Source organism: Bos taurus, chromosome 23 (genome assembly GCF_002263795.3).
Source record: "Bos taurus isolate L1 Dominette 01449 registration number 42190680 breed Hereford chromosome 23, ARS-UCD2.0, whole genome shotgun sequence".
NCBI classification, from domain to species: domain Eukaryota; kingdom Metazoa; phylum Chordata; class Mammalia; order Artiodactyla; family Bovidae; genus Bos; species Bos taurus.
This window is the reverse complement of record NC_037350.1, coordinates 7,896,025-7,918,451: the sequence shown is the minus strand read 5'-3', so window position 1 is coordinate 7,918,451 and position 22,427 is coordinate 7,896,025. Positions and strand designations below refer to the sequence as shown.

General features: G+C 56.3%; 1 protein-coding gene across 1 annotated transcript; it reads left to right on the top strand.

Moving 5' to 3' along the window:
- The first annotated feature begins 3,702 nt into the window (after nucleotides 1-3,702).
- Nucleotides 3,703-20,074, top strand: LEMD2 (LEM domain nuclear envelope protein 2). Its single transcript, NM_001192479.1, has 9 exons — nucleotides 3,703-4,447; nucleotides 6,089-6,129; nucleotides 9,289-9,364; nucleotides 12,322-12,398; nucleotides 13,315-13,394; nucleotides 15,033-15,178; nucleotides 16,144-16,245; nucleotides 16,322-16,424; nucleotides 18,729-20,074. The coding sequence occupies exons 1-9, from the start codon at nucleotides 3,736-3,738 to the stop codon at nucleotides 18,877-18,879; spliced, it is 1,488 nt and encodes a 495-aa protein (NP_001179408.1). The 5' UTR covers nucleotides 3,703-3,735; the 3' UTR covers nucleotides 18,880-20,074.
- Nucleotides 20,075-22,427: the final 2,353 nt, after the last annotated feature.

Sequence of the window (22,427 nt, the reverse complement as noted above, 5' to 3'; positions counted from 1 at the left end):
GAGCTGCTCGAGCTGCTCGCCTTATTTAAAAAAACCCACAACAAAGTGATGAGAAAGGAGGGCACGCAGGACAGCCCTTGACTTTGCAGTATTGCCCTGTTCTTGGAAATGTGTGTTCCCATACAGGCCCAGCAGCAGAACCGGAGAGACACAGAAAGTCGGATCCGAGAAGGCCTGGAGGGGCCTCAAGTGCGGCTCGAGACACGACCGGGGCAGTGGTGCCCAAGGAGCACTGAGACCAAGGGACGCAAGCAGGGGGACGGCCACTGGGAGGAAAGCAGACCAGACTGACTTCACTGAGGCCGGTACAGCGTGTTGAGGGTGGAGAATGTTGATGGAGGACCCTGAAGGGTTATCAGTCGAGGGAGGGGGCCGACTGGAGTGGGGAGTTCAGGAGGAGAACGCAGGGGCCCAAGACCTGGAGGAACATTGACTCTTAAGGTTTTTTTCTTCTCTTTTCACGAGGTTTTTTTTTCCTGATTGAATTTTTTATTCAGATTCTGAGGCTTCTTCTTGGGGGTGGGAGGGAGGGAAGCATGATCAGCAAATATGCTGTCAGTGGTAGCACATGACCCCAAAGTCCTGCTAGACCCAGGGGGGCAGAGGTGGGCCAGTGTGGGGTGGGAGGGGGGACCTGCTGCAAACATGCTGGGTTCTAGGCTGGAGGGAAGACAGGGCTGGGGTGGGGCTGGAGGAGGGCTGTGGGCCACTTGGCCCTGGGTGTATGCAGCAGCAGCCAGGACCCCGAACACAAGGACGGATGACAGAGCCCATACTGGAGACCACCCCTGGGGACAGCTCCATTTCAGTATCTTTTTAAATCTCCCCAAGATCCACTGTGTGGAAATAGACCGTAACTCTGCAAAACGCTGTAACGTTAAGTTTGTTTAAGCATCAGTTTCAAGCCCTCTTAGAATACAGAGGGCCAGTATTGATGCTGAAAGGCTCATTCTTTACATATTGAACTGCACAGCTGCAAGGAGAGGCACAAATGTTACCAACTCATTTGTCATGCAAACAGTGCTTCAGAAAGAAAGAAAATACTATTATGTGGTATGTGTGTTAGGCAATCACTATATCAAATTCATGGCATTCCGTGCAAACACAGGCAGAGGAAAGGAAAACAACACTTGGTGAGAGAAATCACGCCACATGGGAGCAGCTAAGCGGGGGAGATGGCGAGGCTATCTCAGCAGCCTGACCAAGTGGAGGCTGCCATTACCCCCCCAGTGTGACCAGTGATAAATGCCCATGATAGAGCGAGTGGTGGGAACGCAAACACTGGGGCCCAGGGTGGGGCCGAGGTGGGGGTGGGCAGTGGGACTGTCGCGGAGGAGGGGAGACGGGGGAAGGGGAGAACGGAACAGGAGGCATAGAAAGGGGAACGAATTTATGAGGCTGGCAATAAGTGGTAGGAAAAGGTAGCTGATGATCCGTATGGAAGGAATACAAAGAGGGAGAGGGAGGCTCAAAGAAGACCACGAACCACAGTGTTACTTCCATTTGTCGCTACTCCCCGTGCTTCCCTTCGGGGTTTCTCTGCTAAGAGCTTCATATAATCAAACAGCTTGCCAGGTGAGAGTTTCCACACAGCACTGATGCTGTAGACAAATGGGTTATGTACAAACACTATGACACACGTGCCTGAGTGTGCATGCTAAGTCGCTTCAGTCGTGTCCAACTCTTTGTGACCCCATGGACTGAGCCCATCAGCCTCCTCTGTCCATGAGATTGTCTAGGCAAGAATACTGGGGGGTGGGGGGGTTGTCATGCCCTCCTCCAGGGGACCTTCCCAACCTCGGGATGGAACCCTCGTCTCTTAGGTCTCCCGCATTGGCAGCCTAGTTCTTTACCACTAGAGCCACCTGGGAAGCCCAGTGTCCTGAGTACCTTATACAAATTGCCTCTTCTAATCCTCACAGTGACTTAGCACGCACACAGTCCTCATAGTAACCCTATGAAGTTTACAACAGGCTAGAAATGTTGATTGGATACGATCGCACGTCTAGTGATGGAGTTGGGACTTGAGAACCCCCTACCTAAATCCACAGGCGACATGAGACTACATCTCTGGAGTCTTCCCCTACCCAAGTTAAAGTGTTAGTTGCTCAGTCATATCCAACTCTTTGGGACCCCATGGACTCTCTCCATGGAATTATCCAGGCAAGAATACTGGAGTGGGTAGCCATTCCCTTCTCCAGGGGATCTTCCCGACCCAGGGATCGAACCCAGGTTTCCTGCATTGCAGGCAGATTCTCTACCATCGGAACCACCAGGGAAGCCCCTTCCCCTCCCCATCACTTCTTATAAAAATCGCACCATCTGACCACACAGCCTCCTCCCACTGGCTTGAACTGCCCCTCAGAGCCCAGGGGCATGTGCCTCTTCTGCCTTCATGATGGGATGCGGTGTCATGATGGGATGGAAGGAGCAACTTTTGAGCTAACATCTGGCCGAGAGCAGGGCCTGCACCCCCTTGGGGCTCTATGTCAGTGAGTGAAAAGTCAGGAAAACACAGAGGCCAGCCAACCGTGACCTTACGTTGTACTGGGTCCCAGAACATGCCTGGGATCTACTTCACGACCCAAACAAAGCCCTCCCCAAGCAGAGAGAGAGGCAGAGGATTCTGTCTCCCCACTCTTGGCAGGGCTTCTCTTTCACCATTGTTGACTTAAAAAAATGTATAACCTAAAAGTTGAAAATTCTATTTTATTTGGTGGACGTTCTTAGGACTGTAAGCCCAGGAGACAGCCTCTCAGATAACCCTGAGAAAACTGTTCAGAAGAGGAAGAGGGGAAGCCATGAGATGAGTTTTTGCAACAATACCAGGTAGTCATGACAAAAGATTACTGTCAATAAAAGAAAACCAGATATCTCAAATTAAGAGATTTAGCACTTTTTTATGTTTGGGAAGATACAAGAAACTGAGCTCACTGAAATTATTCCTTTGATATGCGCCTCAGTTATCTGGAGCTAGTATCCTGTGTTTTCTCATCCAACGTTTCCTCAAGCTGCACCTTGAGGGTGGCTGCAGCTTGATGACTGCTAGATGGTGGGCATTCCCTGTTTCCACCCTGCGTTGCCTCAGGGCTCACCAATGCGGGTGGCTGTAAGGTGGTGGCTAGATCCTTCGTTTGCTGATTGCACCATTGAGCAATTCAGTATGACTTTACTGAGTGCCTACCATGCCTCCCTCCTAAGGCTTCCCTCTTAGTTCAGTCGGTAAAGAATCTGCCTGCAATGCAGAAGACCTGGGTTTGATCCCTGGGTCAGGAAGATCCCCTGGAAAAGCAAATGGCAATCCACTTCAGTATTTTTGCCTGGAGAATCCCATGGACAGAGGAGTCTGGGAAGCTACAGTCCATGGGCTTTCAAGAGTTGGACACGACTTAGCTACTAAACTACCACCACCATGCCTCCACCCAACGAAAGGGTGGAGGATTCAGAGAGAAAGAACACTTGGTCTTACAGGGAGAAGGAGTGAGCAAGATGGGAAAGAGAAAAGGAAACCAAAAACAAAACCCCCCAAAGACGCCTTCAGACCTCACCAACATGGTGGCCCTGGCAGGCCGAGTCTGACCTCACCATCATGGCCACACGTCGAACGTCACAGACCTCCCAATATGGCGGCCACCACTGACCTTCCCGTCATGGCGCGGAGCCCCGCCCGCTCCGCCGCGGCCGCGGGCGGGAGCAGTTCCGGGTGCGGCGCGCGCCGGGGGCGGTGTCCTGGCCATGGCCGGCCTGTCGGACCTGGAGCTGCGGCGGGAGCTGCAGGCCCTGGGCTTCCAGCCGGGCCCCATCACCGACACCACCCGCGACGTCTACCGCAACAAGCTGCGCCGCCTGCGCGGCGAGGCCCGGCTGCGCGGCGAGGAGCGGCCGCGGGAGGCGGCCCGGGCGCAGGGCGAGGAGGCCCGGCTGCGCGAGGAGGCGCCGCTGCGCGCCCGGCCCGCCGCGGCTTCCCCGCGGGCGGAGCCCTGGCTCTCCCCGGCGGCTTCGGGCCCGGTCTATGCGACGCCCGGGGCCTACGGTGACATCGGAGACCCCGCGGCCTCCTGGTCCGGGAGCCGCGGCCTCGCCCGCCCCGCGCCGCTCAGACGCCGCGCCTCGGCCCGGGGCAGCTCCGAGGAGGACGAGGACGGCCGGCCGTTCGGCAGGACCGCGCCGGGCGCCAGCCCCGGGCTCCGGCGCTGGTGGGCCGCGTCTCCGGCCTCGGCGCGGCCGCCCTCCGCCCTCCTCGGCCCCGACCCGCGCCCGGGCCTGCGGGCGACGAGAGCCGGCCCGGCGGCCTCGGCGCGCGCCCGGCCCGAGGCGGGGCGGCGGCTGGAGCGCTGCCTGTCCCGGCTCCTGCTCTGGGCCAGCCTGGGGCTGCTGCTCGTCTTCCTGGGCATCCTCTGGGTGAAGATGGGCAAGCCCTCGGCGCCGCAGGAGGCGGAGGACAACAGTACGTCCCGGGCCGGCGCAGGGGAGGGCGCTGGGCGCGCGGGTGTCCCCGGAACGACCCCCGGGCCTCTCAGCGCCAGGCCGCACGTCCCGGGCCTGCTAGATACCTCAGGCCACTTTCTTCCCTCCAGATTTAAAAACTTTCCTTCCTCCAGCTGTGGGATTCCTGCATCTGCAATCATTTCTGTCTTCACTTCCTCCTATTTTTATTTTCGGCCCTAGCCCTCCCTACTTAACTTCCCTTTCCAGCACGTGCTGGAAGCACTCTATCCGTAGTCACTTTTACTTTTCCCTCTCTAGAGAAAGCCCTCTAACACAACCCTCTGAAGGCCCACCCCCACTCCTTTTGAGTTCTGCCCTCCCCTTTGATTTCTTGCTAGTGCCCCAGGGCACCCGCGCAGAGATGTGTTCTGATTGGGGTCCCAGCTTTGCAGCACCGAAAAGGCCACATCCTCTTCTTTGGCCCAGGGGACCCCCTGTATGTCAAGAGGAGATTATACTAGTCCTGCCTCAGACAGGCGTGCAAGAGCCTTTAAAGAGTTTAAACTGATGTAAATGGTGGCATTTATCACTGTTTGCAGCACCTTCATGGAATGTGTTAAGAGAGGGTCCTGTGACTCAAGGATATTCCCAGCCATGCCTCTGTCCACAGTTAGTTCTGTGATGAAACATGGCAGAATGAGATCTGCCAGATACAGTATGTTAACGAATAGTTAAGGATCTGTGTGTTTTCTAAAAGGGAAATTTGCTTCTTCCAGAATTCTCCAGGCTAATAGGAAACAGCAGAGTGACCATTTCTTTATAAATTTAAGTATAAAGTGACCCTTTAGTTCACCAGCTTTTAATATTCTTTACAAAAATGAATGTAATTAGTACTATTCCCAGCCACATTTTTCCATGCCTAGCACGAACAGCCAAAATGCAGGGGGAAGCTAAATTATGTCTTAGCTGTTGGAGCAGATGGATATTTGGGTGTATGAGGAAGTCTGTGGGCGCGGGGATCCCAGACTTAGGCACACACTCAGATAATCTCTTGACTATGAGAGCAGGTTATCCACTTGCTAGAGAAATTAAACAGACCCAGGAGTGTCATGGAACTGTACTGGTTCTAACTGTAACTACATTGGTGATGTCAAAAAACAGTATACTGTCATACTCATTGCTGAGATGCTTTAAGACAACAGCTCTTGGATAAATACTGGAAATTTACCTGGAATTCCCCTCCCATGATGGTATTAAACATGTTTAACATAACATTGTTTACAGTTTACAGAACCACCATATATCTTGTCTTCTTTGACAATGAGTCTAAATTAAGCTAGGAAGGCTTTAGTGATCCCATGTTATGATGAAGAAACCAGAGATTCAGAGTGGTTAAGTGAGTAGTTACCCAATATCCTGTGGCTAATCATTTTTCCCTGAGATTAGAAAACAGGTGTCCTAATTCTTAATCCAGAACTGAGAACCCCTTTACATTTTACTGCCTACATTTTTAAAATGCTTCATTTAGATGATATCTTTCTAATCCCCGCCTTTTTGTTGGTAATGTTTTACTTCCTCTGAATTTTGAGGATGATCCCTTTTCGTACCCTTTTCCAAAACCCACACTTTTAATTTCCTCTGTTTCTTTTCTTGGTCTCAGTGAAATTACTGCCAGTGGACTGTGAGACAAAAACAGATGAGGTGAGTTTGAGTTTTTCTAGCTTTCGCTATTCCTCTCAAGGATGTTAGCCTCCATCGGGAGGTAGACTTGCCCAGGAAAAGATCATAAAAGGATCATTTTCAGGAGTGCGTCCTGTAACGTACCAGAATCACGTCGTGTTCTGTGATGTACGTGTCAGACTCAATTGTGGCCGTAAAGGAGTACTTGAAACAGAATATGAGCTCCCAAGATCCAACCCCTGACTTGTTACAGGAGCTCTCCCATCAACCGCAGCGTCGAGGGCTTTGATCTTCTGCCTGAGTCTATCTGGGGGGTGGAGTGGGTGGTGGTTGAGGGACCTCTCAAGCTCCCTGGCCTCAGGAGGAAGGGTGGGCTGCTTTTTAAGCACCAGGAGGCCAGGTTCTCAATTCCACATGCTCAGGTCGTCCCTCTCTGGCTCTGAAAATGCTGTTCTGATTTGAAATGTCATCAAGGGGTTGTTTTAAACACATCTGAAGTGGAGGTAGTTCTCTTAGTCTATAGATTGGTTTTGTGACACTTTAATGTTCCCTACAAATAATACTTGGGGAAGGTGAGCCGCCCCGTCCATTTACGAGTCATGAAAACGGCATTAGCAAGGAGCTGGGACACCACCGGTAAGGTGGTAGTCTAGGGAAGATAGAGGCTGTAAATTTTCTGGTCATAAATCCTGCCAAGCAGAGCCTTGTGCTGCCAGAGGGCATGACTTAGTAGTCTAATTATTAAGTGTGCAACCCCAGGCCTCCCCCAGCCCTCAGGGCACATCTCCGGCAGTTGGGGACGGGGGAGCGGCCGGGAGAGGAACCGCACACACTCATCCGTAGGCCCACGTTGCCCACATTAATGAAGTGGCATCCTGATGCAGACAAGTGGTTTTATTTCTCTTGAGCTTCTGCTGTGTCATATTTGGGGGTGTTTTTATTACACGTATTTATTGCTTTCATCTGCCAGATATCTTTGCTTCCCTACTGTTTTATAAAAACAGACTCATAATAAGTATAATCTGCCTTCTATCGTAAAAACTGCAGTTGATGATTAAAGGAAGTGGCCCAGAAACATGGCCAGAAGGGGAAACTAGAGTTTTGAAGACAGAAAACAAAAACGGGAACAAAATTTTCTTTTCTGTGAGACTTCTCTGGCGATACTAGTCATTTGTCTTCTATTTAGAAACGGGCTCCCTGGTTTCTGTTTCTTGGTCCTGCACAGCTGTGAGTATGTCAGACCCACGACGGAGGGCAGATTCCCTCTGGGGTCATCCTCAGTGGGGGATGCGCTCATCCCCACCGTGTGAGCCATCACGCACCATCCAACTCCTCGCTGAAGACGTGCCCAGCCTGGCCAGGCGCGTCCCAGACCAGACATCGCAGGCTGGGTGCTGGGTTCTGCTGCACTGAGCTTCCATGGGGCACGCTCCGCCTTCGGGGAGGATGCACATGGGAGCAGGCAGCTCGGGGGGTATTTCTCAGCTTGAGTGAGTGTCTTGTTGAAAGCCTCACACTTTCTGTGGCTCACGCTCACCCAAAACCCAGAGGGGCATTTGGGTTTGAGAGACAGATGTTTTTTCCCCCATCTCAGCTCTCTACCAGGCTCGTCATTCTTCCTGCTTTTGTCCTGCGGAAACCCTGGGGAGGCGCTGGCAGTGGGTGTGTTATCTTAATCAGGCTGTCGCATTGTCTGGTACCTTCTGTCCTTTGAGCCTTTCAGCCTTGCTTTGCCTAAATGTCTGTGAGTTCGGAACAGTATTAATTGCTCCTGCTTTTTTTTCCTGATTGTGACAATGATAGATGTTTAGCAAGTTCGAAAAATGGGACAATAACCACCCTTGGTTCTGCCACCTAGAGATAATCACCGTTAATGTTTGGGGAGCTTCTCTTCCTCCCTTCACTCTCTGTGTATGTATGTGTTTATAGAATTGGGATCTCTGTATATTTAGTTATATTTGACAATTACCAGCTTTGCCGATATCGTTAAATAGTCTTTAAAAAGTAGTTGGGGTTTCTGACTCTGCTAGTAGGCATGTGAGTTGTTTTGGACATTTATAGTCTTGTGCATAAGTCTTGGTTACATCATTTGGTACCTTGTTAAGGCATCAGGGCCTTTAGGCCACATGAGGGGACAAAGCTCGGCCGCTGAGAGTATTCAGAACCAAGTTAGATCGGGCAGCACGTGAGCCCCAAGAAGGAAAACAATCTTGGTTTCTTCTCTAGCTGCAGAGCCAGATCTAGAACCCAGACCTCCGACTTCCGGTCCAGGGCTGTGCCTGGTGACAACCTGGAAGCTGTCTGGAGCGGGGGAGTGTGCTTGGAGTCCACTGGCCACACTCCGTGCGGCTCCACCACCTACAAGCTGTGGGATCTTAGTGGCCACCTCTGCTCTCTAAACCTTGGGCCACTCACCTGAGAAATTGGGGTACAGTGAGGGATGTGGTAAGGCTTCAGGGTTCACATACAGACCACTCAGCACAGCACCCAACCTCCCATCCACCCTCAAAGAAAAGCAGCCTGTTTTGAACGTTCCAAATGCAGCGAGTCCAGCTGAATGGTGCCCCTGCTGTCACGGGCGCTGCAGGAGTGGGCATGCAGGCGTGCCTCTCCTCACACAGGTGACATTTTCCTCCCCACAGTTCAGATTCCTCTACATTTTCCATTTCTAGAAGAATCTAAGATTAAACGTATGCAGCAGATAATGCACAAAGTAGACAATCCACAGGCAGACTGTAGGTACTTGCCTCTCCAAAAACTTGACGCGAGTGGCCCAGGGGGAGACCAGACCGCGTCGTGCGGCAGTGGCTTTGCCCTCTGAGGAGCCCGAGTGCTGCGTTGCCCACGGTTGCCCCCCGCGCTGCACGGCTGGTGGCCTTTTCCCGACGGGAACCCAGGGGCCGGGGCCTGGGAGCCTCTGGAATGTCGGCCCTTGGTGGTTACCGCGTCTGTTGTCAGTCTGCCTCTGTTTTCTCGGTGTTCTTTTCAGTCAGTCGACCTGGTGTTTATCGACCCTAGCCCTGGGCCCACCTCTTGGCAGAATTTGCTGCTGTTGTTGTTTTAAGGTGTGAGGCTGTCCTTGCGGCCTAGCTCTTGACAGAGTGGCTGAGGAGATGAAAGCAGGCAGCCAGGCCCCTCACCCACGCCGCCTTGCTGACCGCTTGTCCTGTGCCCTTCCAGTTCTGTCAGGCCAAGCAGAAGGCGGCCTTGCTGGAGCTGCTGCACGAGCTGTACAACTTCCTGGCCATCCAGGCGGGTGAGTAGGCGTCCCGAGGCCTGAGCTGCCTCAGCGGGCCGAGGCCGAGGTGCTGCGGTTGTCTCCCAGAAGCCACGCCTCACCTTCCCCACGTCCCCCACAGGCACATCCCGTGTAAGCCTTGCATCTGAGCAGAACATATATCCCTTTCAGCAGGTGCACCCCATTCTCTGGGGCGCCCTCCACCTAATGTTCTGGGGGTCCCTGTGGCGTTGGAAGGGACCAGGCCTCAGGCCGTCTCAGAGTCTAGGACTCCCAACCTGGAGGGCCTCCCTGTACCAGGTCAGCCCGGTCAGGTGCAGAAGCTTCTGCAGGCAGCAAGTGGTCTGGGTGGTGGGCCGAGCACCATCAGGCCCATCCCGCCCTCCGGGGCCCTGGTGCCACGGACCCCAGTGTCCCCCGTGGGACGCTGGACCAGTCCCTGACATCTCAGGGCCTCAGTCTCCCCATTTCACCGAGTGATCTTAGTCTGTCTTTTCTTAACTAAATGAAAGCCAAGTGCCGTTCTTTAGAAGAGGGCCTTCTCAACCCCCTCCCAAGACGCCCCCTGGAAACGCCTCTGTGTGGAATCTCTGCCGCTGTTTCCATTGGTAAATGTGTTCCTTGAGGCCCGAGGTGGCACCGTCATACTCTGTCCTCTCCTGGTATCCAGGAGGCTCTCAGAACCACTGATGACGTGGTGACTGCTCAGGGCGTGTGCCTGTGCTAAGGGTCTTCATCACAAAAACCAGACATCAGTCTGCAGGAGGTTCAAGGGGTGCCGCTCACCTACAGGGCCAGCCCTTGTCTAAGGTTGTTGCCGGGAGGTCAAGGTTGAGTGGACTTGGACTCGGCCCTCAGCCCTCGGGGCCAAGCCTGTGAGCCTCAGCTCTGCACCTCCTCCCTCCTGACTGCGAGGGGACCAGGCTGGTCACAGGGGCCTCTGTGAGCTCCCTGGAGGAGAGGCGGGGTCGGGGCTCATAGCATCACAGTCAGTTTCGGCCCAGGTGTTTGGCATATAAATTCTGGCCGGAGGGCGTATTTGAAACCTTTGTGACTCGGTTGTGGTCCAAGCACAGTAGCATCAGTGTCCCCCAGGAGCTTATTGGAAATACAGCATCTCGGGCTCATCTCAAATCTATTGCATCAAAGTCTGAGGTTTACCGAGGCCCCCAGGAGGTGACGTTGAGGAGCTCCACTCTTAAACTATGGATCCCAGTAGGCAGTTCTCCCCCTCCCACCCTCCATACACGGTCCTGGCTCTTGTCATCAGGGGGCCTGGTACCCGCTGTCTTCTGAGGGTTTGCCTCTCACTGAGACAGGCTGCAGAGGAGTGCAGGCTCTCTGGCCATACTCTGTCCCCTTCCTCCTGTTGGAGGTCAGCTATGGACGGGGCACTGAGCTGGCCTTTGCAGGATACAAGGTGACTCAAGGATCCTGTCCACAGACTGCCTGTGGTCCAGTAGAAGAGACGGCCCACCCACCCCCCTGACCACGGGGTGATATAAAATGCTGATAGATGGGAACCAAGAGGCTAGAAGTTCTGGGAGGCACAGTGCCTTTTGGCTGGAGCTGTCAGGAAAGTGTCACAGGGGAAGGGTCTCTGTGCCAGGCCTTCAAGCCCAGGTGGGATTAGATATGTATTTGTTGGGCAAAGGCAGGGCCAAAGAGGCAGGAAATTACAGAGTCGGGGTTGGAAGCAGCTGCATGAGGAAGGAGAAACAGGGAGCGTGAGTGAGTCTCACCTGGTCAGCCATGGTTGCCAGGCCGTTGCAGCTCCATGCTGCAGGCAGGAAGGCTTGGAGCAGGGGAGTGACAGAGAGCCAGGTGTGGGAAGGCAGCGCTTTGAGTGGAAGAGTGTCGTCTAAGCAGGATCATTTTAGAGCTTTGTTGACCAAACATGGATGAGAAAGGGGAGAGAAGGAAACCAGAAGACCTAGGCAGTGGTCCCAGCAGCCTGAGCAGGGTAGGGCAGTCTGGGGTCGGGCAGGAGCATGGGAGAAGCCAGCTGAGTCTCAGGGGGCCCAGAAGGACAAGGCCAGCTTTGAAGTAGGAAGATCTGGTTGCTGGGGGTGAGGAGCAGGCTTCAGTTCATTCTCAGGATTTTTGTGATATTATCTTCAGCCACTCTCTCCCCAGCACACAGACACATACAGACTGGCCATCCAGAGCCCAGGCTGTGCCAGGCTGAGGGCAGTCAGGCCGGTGAGAAGTTAAGGCCCAGCCTCACACAGTCCCTGCTCCCATGGGGTCTCCTGGTAAAGCAGCTGCTGGCAAGTGAGCCACAGCGGGTGATCGGGAGCTAAGGGCTGTGGCGGGGCCCCAAGGCCAGCTGATCTGGCTAAACGAGGTCCCCATGGCTGGGGCCTTTTCAGAGGGGCTGGTCCGTGGGCCGGGCCTAGAAGCCTGGGCTGGACGAAGGGCGAGGCTCCCGGCTACCCTAAGTGGGAGCCGGCTGTACAGGGTGCTCAGCAGAGGGCTTTGGGGCACCATGCCGAGGTCCCAGCACACAGACACCCCTTCTTCCTTGGCCATCACTCCCCAGGGCCCCTCAAAACCTGGCATTCTAGGTCACCAGCCTGTGACCAGTCAGAAACCCTGCAGTGCAGCGGCCTCCCTGCCTTTCTTTTTCCCAGGCTGCGTTTATTTATAGTCCCATCCCAGTACCTTCCAGAGCTGTCTGTCTGATCCTTTTAGGGATCAATTGCAAACAGACCTTGGTATTGGGCAGCTTTTTAGTCATTTAATGCAAATTGCTGCACTGCTTTGCAGGTCAGGTTTTAATGATCTGGCCTCGGTCCAAGCTAAGTGGCTTTTGATCTTGCTACACAGTGAAGATGCCCCACAGCGGTCAGGGCCGGCGGGCCGCACGCTCCCCGTCAGAGCTGATGGCTTGATTCTTGCTGCCGTGTTCAGTCGGTTGCCAGGTAAATTTTTTTACCTCTTTGTGTTTGAATGTGTGTTTTTTCCCCTCCTAGGTAATTTTGAATGTGGAAATCCAGAGAAGCTAAAGAGCAAATGCATTCCTGTCATGGAAGCCCAGGAATATATAGCAGTAAGTAGGCTGCCGTGTGCGTCCATTCCCTGGAGGTCCTGGTGTTCTGTATTGATCTTTCAAGCCCTGTGTTTTGTTTTGTTTTTTTTCCCTTGTTTTGTGTTTGCTTTTTGGCTTGTTTGCTTTCCCTTTAAAAAAAAAAGTTTTTTTTTTTTTAACACAGTTGAGTGCTCGGCTCCCTGAAGTTAAGGCAGCAGTGGGGTGACTGGGCCCAGGGTGAGCTGAGAGCCAGGGCCCAGCCTGCAGGCAGCTCGCCCCTGACCCATTGCCCCCCAGCCAGCTGACCGGACCACTGCCCTGCCCCTTCCCAGAGCAGTCCTGTGACTTGCTCCTCTTCTGGCTCATTTTCCCCTTCTCAGCAGCTTATTTAAGATATTTCACCTGCCATTTCACTTCCCCCTTAGGATTACCATCCAGGTTGCTCCGGGTCCTTTTGATTTTCGATGTGGCCTCAGGTGGACAGAATTACAGGTTTTAGAGCCAGCAGAGAGAGACCCAAGGGGTCACCTCATCCAGTTTTCGTTTCACCGATGAGGCACCTGGGGCCCGGAGAGGGGAGGGTCTTTGCACAAGGCCACACGGCCGGCTCTGGCCGCAGGGAGGGCCCCTGCCCCCACGTCGTCTTCCACGTCCATCCAGATGAGCCGCCAGCTCTCTGGCCTGGCAATGCGGCCCTTGAGGAAACTGCATTCCTCCAGCTGCCGCAGACCTGCCCCGTTTTCCCACGTGCGCTTCCGCATCACCTCCTCCAGTTACAGCCTCTTCTCCGGGATCATCTGCCCCAGATCGCCATTCCACCAGTTTGCTATGCGTTTAGTGGAGCGGGGCTTGGGGGCACACGGAGGACAAAGGGGGCTTCCACAACCCAGCTGCTCTGCCCAGACGGAGCACTAATCTCCCCCGCCCCCTCCCACAGAATGTGACCAGCAGCTCCTCCACCAAGTTTGAAGCCGCGCTGACTTGGATACTGAGCAGTAACAAGGATGTGGGCATCTGGTGAGTAAGGCCCTGTCCTCGCCCAGCAGCTCTGGCGTCTGGGGCCCGGAGGTGGAGGCCAGGTCTCCCAGCTGAGTCGTGAAGGGCCAGGCCTGAAGCTGGGCGGTGGAGGGAGAAGGGTCAGCGATGCCACGGGAGGAGCAGTTTAGGATGGGACGCAAAAATCCAAGCATCAGGGTGACTGCCTGGCAGTCCAGCTACACCTGTTTGAAGTAACTCAGGCCATGCCCCTTCCTGTCGCTGGCCCCCACGCTTTGCTGGTGAAGGCACTTTTCTGTGCTGCCTTGCCTTGGTGCTAATTTTCATTTGTAGATGAGGCGATTCTGTATGTTGGTTTCACTCAGTATGGAAACTGTAAATGGAGAGACCGGGTTTTATTCCAGCTGGGCGGTTTGGCCTGTTCCTGTCCCTGGTGAGCATGGTTCGCAGAAACAGCGCACTCACCCTCCTGAAAGGCCCCCGACTGGCTCCTCAGCCCAGCGGTGGGGGCACCAGCCACTTGCAGACGCGGGAGTCCCCTGCTGGGGAGACCCGGCCTCGTCACCCCCCACCCCTCAGGGTTCAGGTGTCTGTTCAGGCTACAGCTGCTGATACTAAAGCACACTCTGGGGTTTTGTTCTCTTCCTCTCTAATCCACTCAAATTACTAATTCCATCAGCAGTGCAGCCAGCGGAAGCCCCTCGGGCAGCTGAGCCTGAAGCTTGATAACTGGATGCATGGCACGATTAGAATTCGTTGGCTTTAAAAAAAATCATAATAAACCTTCCCTGAGTGGCTGAGCGATTTTCCCGAGTGTTAGAAAAGGCAAAGAACACGGATTTTTATCCTCGGCAGCACACGCCGAAGCAGCCAACACAGGAATGATGACACCGCCTTTTCCCGTTGGAGGGGGCAGCTTGGCTTGAGCCCAGCCCCCACGACCAGCATTAGAAGTAGGTCGCGGGACTTTGCTGTACAGAGTAATTGACGCGACATTGTAAATCAACTATGCTTCAATGTGAAAAAAAACTTTTTAAAGAAGTCGGTCATGAGAAATCCCAACAGTTCAAGCACCAGCCATTCACCGTGCGGTCCAGAGCAGAGGCTTGTCACCTCCTAGAAGGACGGGGGTCGGTGGCGTCTCCCAGCGTCCTGATGCCCCCCTTGCTCGGGCTGGGGTCTGGCCTCTGGGAGCCGGGCCTGTTTGTGCTGCGGGGCCCCGTGGCCTCTGCACTTAAACAGCCGACATGCCTCCTCGTCGCCAAGGAGAAGCACCCCCTCCCAGACTGTTTCAATCCCTCGCCATGCCTCGCAAAGCCAGCAATTCCGTAAACATCTCCATTTCTCTGTGCTGGGAGGTGGGAATGCAATTTACAGTTTAATCTTCCACATGCTGAGAGGGGTTGTCAACGACCCAACAGAGGGGGGCGTCACTTTAGCGGCAGGGGTTCAAGCCTGCTGCCATCTTTAAAGCTTTATCCTTTCTAAGTAGCCAACGTGGGAAATTTCTGGAAAGAGTGCAGCCAGGGTACAAGTCTATTTTATCAGCAAGTGGAGGCTTCCCAGCCCCTCCTTCCTCTTCTTTCTGCTCAAAGTGAGGCTTCTACAGCGGCTCCTCAGGGCTTTTGAACCTGTTTACAGCCCTGTGTCCTGTCTCAGGTTGAAAGGGGAGGACCCGTCTGAGCTGGTGACCACGGTGGACAAGGTGGTCTGCCTGGAGTCCTCGCGGCCCCGCATGGGTGTTGGCTGCCGCCTGAGCCGCGCCCTGCTCACAGCTGTCACCAACCTGCTCATCTTCTTCTGGTGTAAGTCCTGCCGCCCTGCCCCCCTGCCCCGCCCGCAGCGCCTCCCGGCAGCCCAGCTCAGCAGCACTTGGAGCACAGGAGACAAGGTCTAGAACCCAGGCCGGCGGAGTTCATTCTTCCCAGTGACCTGAGGTCTGTCCAGTGAAACGGAGGTGACGTGGTCCGCCACCGCCCTGGTCAGCTTTCCTCCGGAGGCCCGGCAGCCGGCGCACAAAGATTAACTAGAAACTCTTGGTTTGGGGTGGGGGCCATCAGTATCCCGAAGGGGCACCTGGCCTGGGCTACAGTTGGGCACCGTCCTTCCCCGGGCTCTAGAGTGCAGGCCTCACAGCAGGGAAGATGCAGCCGGAGCTTGGCCTGATTTTACTCCCTGAACAATGTGAGCACCTGCTGAGGAGCTGCAGATGCCTGACGAAAGCGAGCCAGGCCCGGGGCGCTGAGCAGCAAAGGGGAGTCTCCCGACATCAGGGGCTGCCTTTGAGCGGAGACCTTGGGGCGTCTGTGAAGGCGAAAGGCCGTGTCACAGAAGCTGCCTGACTCTGCAGAGAGCCGGCTTACAAATCACAGGCCGTCTGGGTGTGCGCACGGCTCCCTTCCCAACGCGGGCAGGCACAGACATCATTATCGGCAGCAGCATCTCGAATACAAAGGGCTTGGCATGTGTATATGTATGAATCGCGAGTTCTGGTTCGCAAGGGAGAAGATGAAAGCCCGGGAACGAGGCTGGGAGGAGGACTAGGGACGCCGCTCTGGTGACAGCCGGCGGGAGGAAGATGACCACTGAACAGCTTGTCTCCCCCACCCCGCATGTCCCATCCTCCGCCTCCTGCTTGCTAGCCCGGGTCTCACACAGTTGGGACGCCACCCCCTCAGCCTCCAGCACAGTCCCGTGCCCCGTGAGAGCCAGTGGGCTCCTGGCCAGGGAAAGTGGCGGGCGGGATTAACCGCGCTTTGTCCCCTCCCAGGCTTGGCCTTCCTGTGGGGGCTCCTGATCCTCCTGAAGTACCGGTGGCGGAAGTTGGAAGAGGAGGAGCAGGCCATGTATGAAATGGTGAAGAAGATCATAGGTGCGTGGCCCCGGGGGGAGGGCTGCTGGCCCCCCACCGCGGGGCCTCACCCTGAACAGCGCCCTCTGTCCCACAGACGTGGTCCAGGACCACTACGTGGACTGGGAGCAGGACATGGAGCGCTACCCATACGTGGGCATCCTGCACGTGCGCGACACCCTGATCCCTCCGCAGAGCCGGTGAGTCCCCGCTCGGACCTCGCTGAGGGCCCCGGGCCAGTCGTGCATGCGGGGGCGGTTCAGCCCCAGGTCCCAGCCTGAGGCTCCATCCCTGCCTCTGCCCTGCTGCTGCCACTGCTCTGGAGACGCCGCACTGTTGGTGCTGATACTGATGGGTGCTCTGGACAGTGAGTCCTCGGTCTCCTTTCCTCCTGAGTGGCTCTGCAGGGAAGGACCTGACGGGTTCCATGAATGGAGGTCAGGGACAGCACGGTCAGGTCTCTGGTCCCACCGCTCTGGGGCTCTCCTGCTCCTGCCCTCTGCGGATGCTGTCAGCAGGCGGGCGGTCTGTGTGGGCACAGAGTGGTGGCCGACAGGCAGAGCAGCACGGGCCGTGTAGCGGGTGGAGGGGAGGTGGGCCCCCTGCCGCTCTGCTGCGCGGGAAAAGCATCTCCAGGAGCCTCCGGGGACACACCTCTGAGGTTCCACTGGCCAGTGACTCATCTCTCCTTGAATCAGTCACTGGCGAGGAAGAGGAGGTTGTTTTTCACACGTCATTAGCCATGATGCACAGTCAGAAACACGTCTTACCTAAGATAACACAGTCCAGTTCCCATATATGAATGCACACACCTGTACTTGGAAACAGCGTTTCACAGCAGTGAATGGGCTCACGACTCATGGAAGGAGTTGGCCGGCCATTGTCATGCATGACTCCGGGACCTCTGTCCCTGTGGGCTGCAGATGCTGGATGGATCCCTGACAAACCCAGGGGTGGGGTAGAATCGGGGGCCAGAGTCCCAGGAGGTGGCCAGCAGGGAGGGCCCACTGCAGTGTGGGCTCACACTCTACCGAGTTCTCCGGCCAGGTGCCGCGCTCTCTCACTCCACCTTCAGCATGGTCCTGGGGGGTGGGGGGAACAGCGAGGACCCCACTTTACAGATGAGGACACTGAGGCACAAGGATGGTGAGGAAGCTGCTCGGAGACCGTGGGCTGGCGCCCTTTCTATGTTCCCAGTGCCGGGCTCTGTGGTTGTCAGTCCAGGAGGAGCTGGAAGATGTGAAGATGCTGAGGCGCACTCACGTCCACCCCAGCCCCAGGATGGTGACAGGCAGGGAACTTCAAGCAGACTGACAGGGTGTAGGATGACCAGTGGGCCCCCGCACGAGGCCACCGCAGCCCTCCAGCTCTCGGGGAGGCCGCTGATGGGCGCTCAGTCAGGGCAGCCGAGCCCTTGGCTCATGGGGACACAGGCGATCAGTCAGCCCTGCGTGCACACGCTGCCCTGCGGGGAGGGCCTGCTTGTGGGCGGTGAGGGAGCTCTGAAGAGCTGGTTTGGGGAGGCACGCGGGCCAGCTTGCTCATCACTTGATAATGGGCGGCCCGGGAAGGGACCGAGTGAGGCCCTCCCCGCTCAGGAGCCGCTGTGAAGGTCTCGGTCCCCGGAGCCAGGGCCAGACCAGCCAAGTGAGGACTGCTGAACAGCCCTGGGGTTTGGACCTGACCTCCCCGGGAAGAAAGCCCCGAGACCCCACTCTGCCTCCTGAGTCAGGAGCCACCTCCGGAGCTTCCCTCCATCCGCGCTCCCCGCTGAACCCCCTGCTCCACACACCCCCCAACATTCATTGCATGCTTGGGGTGCTGGGGAGTGGTCTGCAGTCAGACATGAGGCTGGGTCTCACCAAAGGGTAGACATCAGAGCAGCCCTCCCCCACCGCCCTGGGATCTTCCTGTCTGGTCTAGAGGAGCAAAGAGAAACTAGGAGGCTGTCTGAGGGGGTGCAGGGCCCCGGGGACCCCAAAGAGCAGGGACTCTGATCACTGCAAAGACTGCCCGACCTAGTGGCTCTGTTTCCACAGGCAGCTCCAGCGTCCAGGCCTCCCCCGCTGGAGGCTTAGTTCAGCCCCATCCCCTGAAGTGCTGTGGAGTCTGGACTCAACAGCCCAGTGGTCACTGTCTAATTGGCCCACACGAGACATTAAAATGCATCCCTCACTGGAGGGGGGCGGCGGGCCTGCTGCAGTATCAAGTCCTAGCAAGAGTCTTCCCACTTGGACACCTGGGGTGGGGGGCGGGGAGCTGCAGCTCCTTTCAGCTCCCTTTAACTGAAAGCTTTTGGAGCAGAGAAGGTTGAGGAAACCTTTCTCTGGGCTCACGAAATTTCTCTCCTCTGCAAGAGCCCTGTTAGCACCTGACCACTCTTCCCACAGATAGATAAATTCTGGGTGAGCTCCCTGCTTTGGTACAGAGGGCATCCACAGCCCACCTCCCTTGGCAGCCCTGGGCCGTCTGGCCTCCTGAGCTTCCCCTCCCCCTCTCTGCAGGAGGCGCATGAAGCGAGTGTGGGACCGGGCGGTGGAGTTCCTGGCCTCCAACGAATCCCGGATCCAGACGGAGTCCCACCGCGTGGCCGGGGAAGATATGCTGGTGTGGAGATGGACTAAGCCCTCTTCCTTCTCTGACTCAGAGCGATAAACCCTGGGCGGGGGCGGTACCTAATCAGCCTGTCCCAGGCCAGTCGCCTCTGGGACGGACACGAGACGGCTACGCCCTGCCGGTGCTGAATTCACACTTGCCTTGACTCGCCCGCCTCCTGACCTTGGTTCCAAAGGTGTGAGACTGGGCTCCGTGGGAAAACGTGAGCGTCCTCAGAGGGCAAGGGGAGGAGCCAGGGGGCAGCTGCCTCTGCATCTGGCCATCCTGTCTACCCAGTGTTGCTGGCGCAAAGAGGAGAGGGGTTGGTTTTTCACGAAGAAATAAAAGCGCAGGGGCCATGAGCCCTTGCAGAGCAAGTGTGCGCCCGGTGAGCCCACCGCGCCCGCGGGAGGTGGTTTGGGGTGGCGGGCTGGGGCAGCAGGGCCTGGGGAGCAGCTCGGTCATGTGCCTTCGCAGGGTGTTCCTGGGGAGCCCAGGAGTGAGGGAGAAAGCCTCCTCGAGCTGGGTGGGGCCTGTGATCCCGAGGGGAAGGGGCTGGAAGTTAAGTACCCTAGGAGAACTGTTTAGACACGGTCTGGCCGTGCGAGGGCTCTGGCTGGGGGGCCTGAGCAGCTGGGGTGACCTCTCGGAAGGAACCCCGCCGAGAGGCGAGTCGGGCTGCCGCCAGCTGGGCGGCCCCGCGGAGCCTGGAACTCCCGGTGGGTGAGGATCGCTGGGTTGACGGTGACCACCCCGCCTCCCCGCCCCGGGGCGATTTGCCGGAACATCGGCTGCTGGGCTCCAGGCGGGAGTGAGGGCGCCCCCTGCCGCCCCCGGGCTCTAGCCCTAAGCGCCCCGCCCTCCCCGCCGGCGGAGCGCCCCCAAACCCTCGCGGGGGCCTGATGAGCTCAGGGCTGGGGCCCCTCCGGGTGAGCCACATCCCCGCGGGCTCAGGTCCGCGGCGGGCGGGGGAGGAGACGAGCCGAGGAGACGGAACAGCTGCCTCCAAAAGGCTTTAAGCACCTCTCTGGTCTTACTGGTATTTTTTGTTTCCTTAATAAAGCGCCAGTCTCCCTCATTTGAGCAATACTCTCTCATTTTTTCTGATGTCTGGGGTGATGGGCGGGCCTGGAATCCCAGCGCCTGCCCCGTGGCAAAGCAGGTCTCATAAGCAGGCTCCAGCCAGAAGAAACTGCAACAGGCTTCACTATCAGGGCTGAAACTCTTGGATAAATAAATGCTTATTAAAAATGGATGTGGTTCTCGTCCGTGGTTCTTTCCCTCTCCCCTCAAAGCAATATGTAAGGAGAGGCAACGTGCAGAGTTATTAAGCGCTGGCCAGGGAGACTTATTCTGCGAGAGAAGGCTGGAGCGGCCTCAGGCAAACCACATACCTTGGACCCTCAGTTTCCACTTTATAACACGGTGTGATGACGCTGCCCTGCAGGTTGAACTCAAAAGATGTATGCCTGGGCTCTGGGTAGTAAGAAGCGGGGGCCACTTTCTCTTGCCCCATTTCTGCCTCCCTCAAGGCCACAGAGGCTCCCAGAGGTGCTGAGCACCTGCCATAGGAAGGAGAGAAAGAGCCGGGTGAAGTTGGACAGGGTGTCTTGGCCACTGATGGTGACTCCTAGGGAAGCAGGAAGTGGACATTGATGGCAAACTTGTCTCTTCGGGGCTGGCCACTGGGGAGAACACAGCTCGGGATGTGTGGGAGTCCCTCCAGTGGAGTCAGAGGGTTGCTGGGAGGGCTTTGAGGGTCCTACTGCTCTCTACCAGCATTGCCTGTACCCTGGGGGCACAGCGGGTGAGCTGCTAGCAGTGGGGGTCAGCGCCATGTGCGGTGGGCCTTCCTGGGTCAGCCTGGGATGAAGGCCACTCCACTGCCCGGCCACATGGGTGCGATTGGCAGGTTAGCGCCATCCTGCCATCCTCCCATCAGCTGGAAACATGGTGGGTAAATTGATAGTCAAGGACCCAGAAACACAACCCTGGAAAAAACAAACCCATCTTCCCATTTCTGATTTTCAGCGCAAGATTTTCCCCGCTGCCGTGTTTTGTCTTAAGTTGAGAAGGGAGCTAACGCCAGGTTCTATTTCTGTGAAGCTGTTTGGAGAGCAGGAGCAAGATCAAAATAAAGGAAATAACAAAAGGCTCCCGCCGCCCAGCCCCTTCCTTTATGGTGGAGAGCACCTGGCACAAAGGCCCCAGGCGGGCAAGCAACATCCTCAGTCCTGCAGGCAGCTCCACTCAGCTCTGCAGCCTTTCTCAGCTTTGAAGGGCCAAGCCCCCCCTTTCAGCAGCTCTCATTTCCCTAGGAACAGCACGAGGCAGTGGGATTTGCGTGAGGAAGGGGTCTGAGGGCATCTTTGGGGGGGGCCCACTGTTGAGAAGTTTCCGCTGGTCCCTTCCCCGGCTCCCCAGGCCACAGCCCTGTCCTCCTCGGGGACGAACGGCCCTCTCGGGCTTGGGGTCACCAGTAAAGAAGCTTGATGGCTGAGGAAGCGGGAGGTGCGCCCCACAAATCTCGCCTGTGGACATCCACCCAGGACCTCCAGGCCACCTTCCAGAGTCTCTGCTTGGGAAAAAGGTAAACACAGCCGTTTGTCACTGACTTATCATAAGAACTGCAGTAGTTAGCAGCTGTTCCCCCTTAATTAATACACCATTGACTTTGAGCCTCAAAAAAAAAAAACCCTTTTGTTGAGACAGGTGTGTGGACTCAAATCCATTATCCTGTCGGCCTCCCCCAAAGGGGGGGATAAGGGGAGCAGTTACTCAGGGAGCAGCACCTCTTGGGCAGCCGGGTCAGCTCTGCACTCCCATCCCTGAGCAAGCTTGAGAGAAAAGGATCTGGACAGAGGGTCCTCTGAAAAGGAGGGGCTGGTGAGTGAGGGGCAGCATTCCGCCGGGTGCTGTGTTTCCAGGGGGTGGAGGTGGAGACCCAGCCTTCTCAGGACCAACTGGGGCTAATCAGCGTATCCCTGTAGTAGAGGAAGTTCTTTTAAAAGACATGATAAAATTAGTCAACATATGATAGCTTCGCGATGCGCTCATGACGCCCCCAGGGGGCGGGTGCTGTTGTTACCCGCTCCTTGGGGGGACAGGCTCGGAGAGGTCAGGAAGGTAATGGAGCCAGGGTGTGACCCTAGATGGCCTGCCTCTCTTTTCTTCTCCAAAGAGGGGGAATCTGTTGAGTTGCTGAGGGTTTGCCAGAACAGAATGGAACCACCTCGTTCCAGACAAACAACCAGGACCTCACAGAGACCCTGGAGGCTCCCGCGGCCCCTGCTCCTCCCTCCACTCAGGCCACACGCCTTGTGGCCCTCCCCAGGCCCACTGCTGCCTCTGAGCCTCTGTGCTTGCCTCTCCCAACCCTGATCTCCTCCCGACCGCTATCCCCATGGGGAACTGGCTGCACCCCACCCTGCACACTCTCTAGGCCCAGCCCTCCTTCATTTCTCTCAACACAGGAAGTGCTACAAATTTCGCTTCCTCATGCACCTCCTATGGGACCGAGCCCCAAGGACTTGCCAGCCCACAGCATCAAAGGACAGAAGGTGCAGACGGCCCAGGCTCCCTACCTTCTGCCAGGCACTAAAGCATAC

Coding starts and splice junctions, on each gene's coding strand:
- LEMD2 (NM_001192479.1), top strand. CDS start 3,736: ATGGCCGGCCTGTCGGACCTGGAGCTGCGGCGGGAGCTGCAGGCCCTG. Junction 9,365..12,321: donor CTTCCTGGCCATCCAGGCGG/GTGAGTAGGCGT, acceptor TTCCCCTCCTAG/GTAATTTTGAATGTGGAAAT. Junction 13,395..15,032: donor AACAAGGATGTGGGCATCTG/GTGAGTAAGGCC, acceptor GTCCTGTCTCAG/GTTGAAAGGGGAGGACCCGT.